Raw genomic sequence first — 9,510 nt, forward strand, 5'->3', positions numbered from 1 at the left:
TATGCCTCTTAAACTTTTGGAATATTTTACTTTTCTGTGTCTTGAGAGAATCAAAGAACCCATTGTGGCTTATTACAGCAGAGGGCTTACTTCCAGGCTTCTCCCCAGACCTCTTAAGCCTCTTCATGTTTGGTTTAGACAAACTGAAAGTTATCTTTAATATCAAGGTTAAGCTCACATTTGTTGAACTGTCTGAAAAGAGGGCCATTGTTGAGGGTGTCCAAAGGTATTTTGGGATAAGCAAAAATGTGTGGTTGTTTTTTGTTCCCGGGTGCTCCCACATTTGAATATACTGTATTATACAAAAATACATGTTGTGTTTTACAACAATACTGTATTTATAATATATGTATCTAAGGATAAAATATCTCAAAAAGCCTAACCGGGCTTGCTGTTCTGAGTGCCCATTAATCAAAGTAGTCCTATGAGTTGCCAATGCTTTTTAAAATCAGCTTTACAATGATAGAAAGACACATGATGGCCACCACGAAATGCCGAGATATCGGCAACTACCAATCAGAGGAAAGACGTTTTCCATATTCAAATCAAGGAGAACAGTGATCCAATCAGAGCAAATCTTTTTTACATGTCAAATTTTTGACCATCTATAGCATTTCCAACTCAAATTATCTTGTAAACCTGATAAGGGACAAACAATATCATTTTTTATTAAAAAAAAAAAAAGAAGAAGTGGTATGGGACCTTAAAGTCCATATCATCCAGGCCTTCCCTTGTGTCTCATCACTCATTTGTTATCTTTTACTTCACTCCTGTCTTGTCCAAGTTCATGTTACATAACTCTGTATATTTAATTACTCCCTTTCCTTTGGGCTCATATGTTGCTTATGTCATTATGTCATCACTGTTGTCTTTTTTTTTTGTATTACAGTATACAGTATATGCAACTATTGAGATTCTCCTGCTCTCTTGCTCTACCTTACCTATGTCTCTGTGCTTGGGTCCACCTGCCTGTTGCCTCCACTCCACTACAATGAACCCTGTGACACACTAAGCTCTGTGGCCATTTTGCTTCCGTCAGTGCTGAGTTTGTCAGTTTTTTTTAATTTTTTTTATTGAAAGTTTCCTGTCATTTGTTAGCAAAACAGACAACACACCTACTGACGGAATGGCCACCTCTGGCATTTTGGATTTAATCCTGAAATTCCACCCAAACCATTATCCCTGACTTTTTGTGTAAGTTAGTAAAACAATAGGATTCATTAAAGTAGTCTACCACATATCACTTGTATATGATACAATACAGTACAGTACTTCAACAGCACAAGTGAAATTAACTTTATACGTGCAGAGTGTAGTGGATCATCTATCAGTCTTACGTTACGATACGCATGACACTGTATGAAAATTTGTGGTTCTCTTGGAACCTTTTCATGAAATTCCAAATGTTATGACTTTAGGTTCATTCCAGTTTGGAGGTTGTTTTGTCCAACTTTACTGGGAGTTTCTTCTATCATGTTGGCAGAACGTTGATAAAGTATTTTGCCTCCAGGTTGCATAACTCTGTGTCTGCTGCTGATTGATGTGTTTTTGACTTGAAATTCTCCTCTTGCTATTCCACAATTACGTGTTGATTTCTGTGTGGACAGGACTTCATTCAATACACACTCTGCATGAGATATCGCTCTTTGTTTTTGTTGACATCATTTCGCAGACAAGAACTCCATGACAAGGCATTTTGAGATTACAATCAATTCCACAAATACTAATGTGCCATATACTCAGCAGGTCTAAGCAGCCAATTTTCTTCTTCAATCAACACAACAGCAGCTGCCAGCTGGGCTGACAGTAATTAGGCAAGGCTTTTCTATTGTATTTTGATCAATCTTAAAGTGGGGTAGCTATTTGGACCACAAGAGTGATGGCTACTGATAATGGTCCTTCTGTACCCCCCCCCCCCCAAAAAAAACATTTCCAGCTAATGTACTTATTCACATTATTACAGTCTTGAAGTTGTTGTAAGTGAATAAACTTGATTTTCAAGCAGAAATATGGAAATCAGTGCAAATGTAGTTTTCAAGCAGTGTACTGTAAAGCCCCGTTCTTCTGTTGCTTTTTGTGTGTGTGTTTTTTGTGGACCTTACACTCAAAAATCAAACTTCAAAAATAACCCAACTATGTTTCAAAAAATGGACCGATCCTCTACTTGGGTCAATTTGACCCAACTTTGAATCAAGAATTGTGTCTTTCAGCGTAAAACAATTCATAAATATTGGTCAGATCCTTTAATTGGGTCAAAAAATTGGGTCATTTTGTATAAAACAACCCAGAAAAATGGGTTGAATTGACCCATAGAGTGGATCGGTCCATTTTTGATCCATAATTGGGTTACTTTTGACCCAACTGTGTGTAATGAATGGGATTTTCCAGAGGAACTCGGTCAACAATCCTTAAGACAACAACTGTTACTGACCAGCCATTTCTGTTGAGATTTTCACACCACAAAGGAATGGGGTTTGTAATAACACTATACACTCAGAACACAATAACAACATTGACAGTTTCAATGGTTCTTATTACTTCATCATTCTGGACACACAGATGGTATCGAAATGTTATCTATATTTAATAACAAACCATCAAATCAAATCAACAAATCATACCAACCAGTTATGCTCAAGTTGTGACTCTTTTAACTTAAACTGTTATTGTATATGTTTGTATTGTGATTATCATCAGTTTGGCAAGGATACTAAAGAGAATCTTTTGATGCAGGATATTTAAATGCATAGCTGGATCATTAAGCACTTGGTGTCAGTTTAAAAGGGGAAGTCAACCCCAACTTTTTTTGTGTGTGACAATAATATGTTCCATGCAGCCCCACTGGTCTAAATGTGGTATTCTGGTTAACATTGCTTTAGTGGAATATGAGTTAAGCAGCAAAATCCAGCCATTTCTATCCATCTCAAGGGCCGGCCATTTTGCCACTTGCTGTCGATGACATCAATGTTGCTCAGGGCTTAGGCAATGACCAAACAGGTGAGCTGTGATTGGTCGTTGCCTAAGCCCTGAGCAACATTGATGTCATCTTCAGTCAACAGCAAGTGGCAAAATGGCCGCCCCCTGAGATGGATGAAAATAACTGGATTTTCTAACTATTATTCCACAAATGTAATATTAATCATAATGCCATGTTTGTCATGACTAGTGAGGTCACATATAACATATTATTGTAAAGAAATGTTTAAATCCACTTTAAGGGTTTAATGTCTTTCTGTTACATAAAGGTAATGAACATTCATCCGCTGCCCATGAGCAGTGTCTGCTGGTATCTTTAATGTGCTGTAATCTGACCTGAGCAGGCAAGCCAGACTGCCAAACAGACGTGAATCCTGAGTGGCCATAAATCCTAGGATGGTTTGGAGGAGGGGAGGGAAGATGCTGACGCACTGTAAATCAACTTCTTGTGTCGTTTGGCCATCTTCATTCTTGTCTGTATGAGACACGAGGCTTGACGGAGCCAATGGATCTATGCGGTGTGCCTCATACCTTCTTGTTCCAGAGATTTTTAAGGCAACCCATATACAGTAAATACGGGTATAGTGTCCTCGAAATCATACAAGTCTAAATTCAAACATAAGAATAACATTCTTCTTAAGTTGCACAGGGATTTTGAAACATCGGGAGAAATTGCTTCAAAATCGAAACAATTTTGGAGGTAAACCAATGTTCCACAACAGATTCTTTTGAGCCTCGAAGGTTCCACTGCAACCCATCCTGTCAGATTTTCTTTGCTCAGCATATTGATTCAGTAATTTATAGATGAGTATACATGGAAATGGCTGCTCCAGCCCCAATTACGTTAAAGGGAAAGTCAAATCAAAAATGTTCTTCACAATCATATGTTCCACACCAGTCTTAAATGTGACATTCTGATTCAAACGTTTTTATCCATACTAGAGTACGGCCATTTTGTCACTCACTGTCGACAGAAAATGACATCGCAATTGTTCAGGTTTCAGGTAACGTGATTGGTCGTTATCTGAGTGATGAACAACTGTGATGTAATTTTCACTGCAACTAGACAGATGGATGCTAAACGGATAATAACATATTTGTGAGTGTGTTTTTAATCAATAATAAAATAAAAAAAAGTTATAAAAATGACAGATTTTGTTTTCAGCATTTGACTACAGTCTGAAAATATTCATCATATCTTATTTATCATCTCTGCAATGTGGTCTGGAAAGTCAAAAGATTAAAGACAGTGTGGTCCAGTTTTTTATTCAATGTTTTCCACAAAAACAGCAACAAATTATGATCATAAACTCTAAATGTTTTTACCTTCACCAAGGCATTCGATTGACAAGGGGTGATGATATTTCTCCTTCCCTTTTACATTGATTGCCGTGCACCTCCCGTCATGCTTGCTCCTTCTATCATCTGGCTTCAGATCTTGACCAGATCTTTTATTAAATGCATGTATCCTCGGATCTTATTGTTTGATTAACCTGCAGGTATGATAACATCCTTATTATTAAATGTTTGTGCTACTTGAGCCACCCACTGTAGTGTGCTGCATTTCAGTATAACATACACTAAACCTTAGCTCTTAGCTCAATATGAATAATTCTCTGGGTAAAATATTCCTTGAGAACCAATCACCTTTCATTGAAAATATATATTTGTATTCATTCTTATTAAGGATTTCTGAAAATGTAGCAATTCATTGGCCTCATACTCCTGCACTCTGGGGACAAAACAGGCAACAGAAGTACAGTTATTGGTTGTATTGGTCAATAAAAAACAGTTTCCTCTTGGGCTATTGTACTAATGCACTTAGGGTGAATGTCACAGTAAGCATTGCAGCCCAGGTTGTAAAGTGCACCCAAGTGCCTTAATTATTCACAAGGCCTCCCCACCAGCTCTGGCCCTCCATTAGACGCTGAAGGGGGTGAAAGAAGGGGGTGGGCAGTGGGGTGCATGAGGATGATGTCACTTTTCCCCATTGAACCAAGCAAGGGCACCTGGGACTGAATGACGGACTTGTGGTCATGAATCACAGCATAAGGGGTAAGAAGAATGCAACATTTCTAGAAACAAATTAAGAGATATGACAGCTATTAATGTGTAAAGTTCTGACAGATTTCCGTGCTGTCAACAAAAAGTCATGATATAAATGATGAGCGACTACATTGTCGATCATTAGAAATTGAACATCAGTATGACCAGCAATTAGTTTAATCTCAACCAATGTGAACACTGAATTACAGACAAGATTTTTAAAGTGAAAAAAAAACAAAACAGTTCCTGCACAGTTAATAAAGATTTTATAAAGACGATAATTTGACTTTGGAATGAACTGTTTTGATATCAGTGAGTTCATGAGAGAAATTGATTTGCTAGTATTAGGGAGACAATGCAGCCTCTTGGCAGTTGTTGTTTTTTCCCATTCACTTCATGCTGGCAGATGTGTGCAGGTGTTAAATGGGCAATCAGAACAACGTGATTCACAGACAAATGTTATTAGTTGTGCATTTACTCTGTCAGAGATATTTACTCTGTTAATGTAACACACTCACTAAATACATACATTATTATCACTTGCTGGGGGTTTGTATACTTTCCAACATGCCACTTATAAAGTATGTGTATGCTTATAATCTTGAAAGCATACACAAAGAAGGCCATGTTTTTTCCCTCAATGTTGTGTGACGTCTTTCTGCTCTCCTGCTGGAATGATGTCTGGTTCATTTCTGGGAAGTTTTGCTGTAGTATGTGAAGCAAAACACAGTGGAAAATTAACACAGTTCACAACAAAGACACGAGAGAGATACACTGCAGCCGGGGAGCAGCCAGAAAAAAAGATTCCAATTTATATCCCAAGTTTGAGGTGCACAAAAAAAATAATGCATAGTATCTCACAATAAGTGGCCACACAAAAGGTCATTTTTACTTAGGGGTGTGCTCACTTTTGTTGCCAGAGATGTAGCTATTAACTCATTCACTGTCATTGACGGCTATAGACATAAAAAAAATAATTTGAACTATTTCTATTAGTTTAATTTTTTTTCCTACTTTTGTTAACAAGAGTATGAAAACCTAGATTTCCTTTATCTATTATTATATCAGATATATATATTTTTGGATTAATCGTGAGTTAACTAGTGAAGTCATGCGATTAATTACGATTAAAAATTGTAATCGCCGGACGCCCTTAATTTTCAATAATCTTTTCTTTTAAAAAAAGATTATTAAAAAAATAAATAAAAATGAATATTAAAAAGAAAAGAAAAAGATAAGATTATTAAAAATTAGTGGCATCAGGCGATTAAAATTTGTAATCGTAATTAATCACATGACGTCACGAGTTAACTCACGATTAATCACAAATTTTATATCTGTTCGAAATGTGCAAAAAACATTATAGGTTTTTATACTCTTGTTAAAATGTTAAAAATTGAAAAAAAATGTTAAACTAATAGAAATAGTTCAAATTAATTTTTGACGTCTTCAGCTGTCAATGGCATTAAATGAGTTAATGGCTGTAGTTTGAGTTATTTTGAGGGCAAATAAATTTACACTGCTACATAAGTTGTAAGTGCACTGACTCCTTTTCATTGTGTCAATGTGTCATTTCTCCAATGTTGACCCATGAAAAAGTATACATTAATTAAATATCTACAGAATTTGTGAGAGTGTACTCACTTTTGTGAGATACAGTATATGCATACATGCATGAAGCTTAGTCTGATTTTCCCAGTGTGCGAAAGAGAAATAAGCAGAAAAGTGCATTTCAAAATGAATGGCACAAAGACAATGTGATCATTTGAACACGTCTTGCTCCATCAAACAGATTTGATCCTTTTTTTTATTTCCAGGGAGTGGCCACCCGTCAGACTCAACATGTTGAGCTCTACACTGATCATTTAAAACGACTGGGTGGGATTTAATTAGTAAAGGACATCGGAGACCCCTTTGGCGTCAGATGCCACAGAACCGTTTGACCAAGCTATATTAGATTTATCTTGTGAGAGGACACCCCAAAAAAATGAGATGGCTGTAATTAGGTTGTAGAATCAGATTTCATCCAGTGAGTGCCAGTCATTGTCACTGCACTAAATGCAATAACAATTGGACACGCTTTATTGCTTGAGACAGATGGTGGTGGGGGAAGTTTATTTTTAAATAAATTGGACATCATCAAAATTGTCCATTCTCCCACCTCATTTGACTCTGCCAGTAAAGCTTGTTTGTCATTACTTAAACGTTTGTAGATTGTAAAATAACGATTTGTGCTCCTTTTTGAAAAAACAAAAAGCTGTTCATTTATCATTAAATACTCATGTGAGGTCAACATCGAGACCAGACTTATTTCATTGTGATACAAAACTGAATTATAGCCATATGGACAGTTGTGAACATCCAGGCATTTCTATTTCTATTTCTATTTCTATTTCTATTTCTATTTCTATTTCTATTTCTATTTCTATTTCCGCAATGCAATGCCGCTTACACCGCGAAAACAAAACGACGTTTTGTAATGCTTTTTCCTCTGACTAGCATACAAAGCTCTCAGAAAATCATGCCTAAAAGTTTTACATCTCTAAACATTATGCAATATTTTGATGGCTAAGTTAAGTACTATATTACTGCAGGCTGCAGCTGCAAGTCCACCCTACCAACCCCTAACATACAACCACCAACCCTTTCACACTGGTGGGCGTATGAACTTGGGTGGGTGGGCAAGTCATTTTATGCTTTGGCGCTCAGTAATCTACTCTAAATACGGCTACAGCTGGATCTTTTTGCATCCTATTATTTAGAAAGCATTTAAGCTTGGACATCATGATTAGTAACTGAGATTGTTGTGCCATCTGTATGGTGCCAATTTACTGATGACTTTGTATCTTGCAAAAGTAACAATTCTTCTTCCTGTTGACTCTTGGGACTCCGTTTTCCTAGACAGGCGCACGTACGCATCGTCATTTTGGTGCTGAGGCAAGTGGAGTCTACCGTGTTTGTGACGATTAGGGTGACACAGATGTCCCCCTAGTGCACCTGGCATTTGGTGAAAGAGAGTAGACTGCGCTCAGTGTAAAAACAGGTGCACCCTTATTTTCATGCAGAGGCAGGTCTAGTTTAGCATGTTTGTGAATTTGGTTTCGCTTCCATGGGCGTACTGGCGCACAGAGCTGCCACGTCCCCCTGCACATCTCCAAATTAGTGACGAAAATTTGGATTTTAGATTTTAGACTCAGTAAAACCAGGCCTAAATAGTGCCCTAGGTGTTGTAACGCAATAATGGTTGATTTGATTGATTTACATGTAAAAACGAACTGGTAACCAGTCCAAGGTGTAACGACTGATTCTTGCCCAAATTCAGCTGGGATAGGCTACACCTTACCTACCACCCTATTGAGGACAAGCAGTATAATAAGTGGATGGATGGGCTCATAACCAAGACCGATTGACTCAGACACATATCATATATTAAGTTGTACACTGCTTATCCTGGTCATGTCATGGACTACCCGCTTGCCTGCTTACCAGTCAATCATAGGCAGTTTTAAAGAGGGCATTGATGGAGAATTGACCCAACCCCAGATAGTCCATTATACTTGGAATAGCCATTAACAGACGACCAGAGAAACTAGCCTTATTACCTAAACAAAGCATATTTTCAGTTTGTCTGTCTGATTTACAAAATTAAAGTACTCAGGACACAAGTCAGACTACAATGGGTTTTAATCTTAAATGTGCAATCAAGAGAATATGGACACATCATTGTGGAATATATTGCAATAAAGCATGGCCGGGATCCTGTCCAAACTGTCCTCAGACCTCCCAGCATGGCCGGTACACTCGTCCCACCATGCACCTCATGGTGTCGCGCCTCAGGATGGGGATGCTCAGGTCCTGGCCGGTGTTTCTGTGTTCGATGACTTGGCTGTTGTCATCAGCTCGTCGCTTGTACAGGGGCAGTCCATTGCGCAGCATTCGCACGTCGTGCCAAAGACTCGGATCGGCGACAACGATGACCCTCTGCCCTCTTGTTTTGCTGTCGGCGATGGGATCTGCCTCACCGCGGTTGTTTTCTGTCGTTTCCTCGCTCAGCAAGGAGGTGAATGCAGCCTGCTCCAAGGAGCTGTCTTCAGCCAGGTCCACAGGCGACGCACAAGAAGAGTGCAGCAAAAGTGCTGCAGCAAAGATGATGCACATGAGGGACTGTCTCATGGTGAAGATCGTTATGAAGACTGCTTGGCTTCAGGAACGAATCGCACTGCAGATGTCTCAGTTTCTTGTTGTGACTTAAAGATCCTGGGAAGGTCATTTATACCATTTGGGATACACAGGATTGTCCACGTTGCCTTTTGTCCTGAACGTCATTACAGCTTCTCCCATTGTGCTCGGAAAATTAGCTGAAAGTATGAGTAGAATTATTGCACTGTTCAAGTGTGTTGACTTCACACAAATTAATTAAAGCCCTGCGGTGGATGACTTTGGACCATTGAAAACAAAACAGTGGGAATTCTTTGAGCGGCTGAAAGC

The 9,510-nt window shown here is 38.4% G+C and overlaps 1 protein-coding gene across 1 annotated transcript; it reads right to left on the reverse strand.

The window, feature by feature from the left end:
• Positions 1–8,688: 8,688 nt before the first annotated feature.
• On the reverse strand, positions 8,689–9,248 carry pmchl (pro-melanin-concentrating hormone, like). The gene has a single exon (XM_077542558.1). The coding sequence runs from the start codon at positions 9,193–9,195 to the stop codon at positions 8,797–8,799; it is 399 nt and encodes a 132-aa protein (XP_077398684.1). The 5' UTR covers positions 9,196–9,248; the 3' UTR covers positions 8,689–8,796.
• Between the last annotated feature and the right edge of the window lie 262 nt (positions 9,249–9,510).

This window comes from Vanacampus margaritifer, chromosome 14, assembly GCF_051991255.1.
Source record: "Vanacampus margaritifer isolate UIUO_Vmar chromosome 14, RoL_Vmar_1.0, whole genome shotgun sequence".
Classification (NCBI taxonomy): domain Eukaryota; kingdom Metazoa; phylum Chordata; class Actinopteri; order Syngnathiformes; family Syngnathidae; genus Vanacampus; species Vanacampus margaritifer.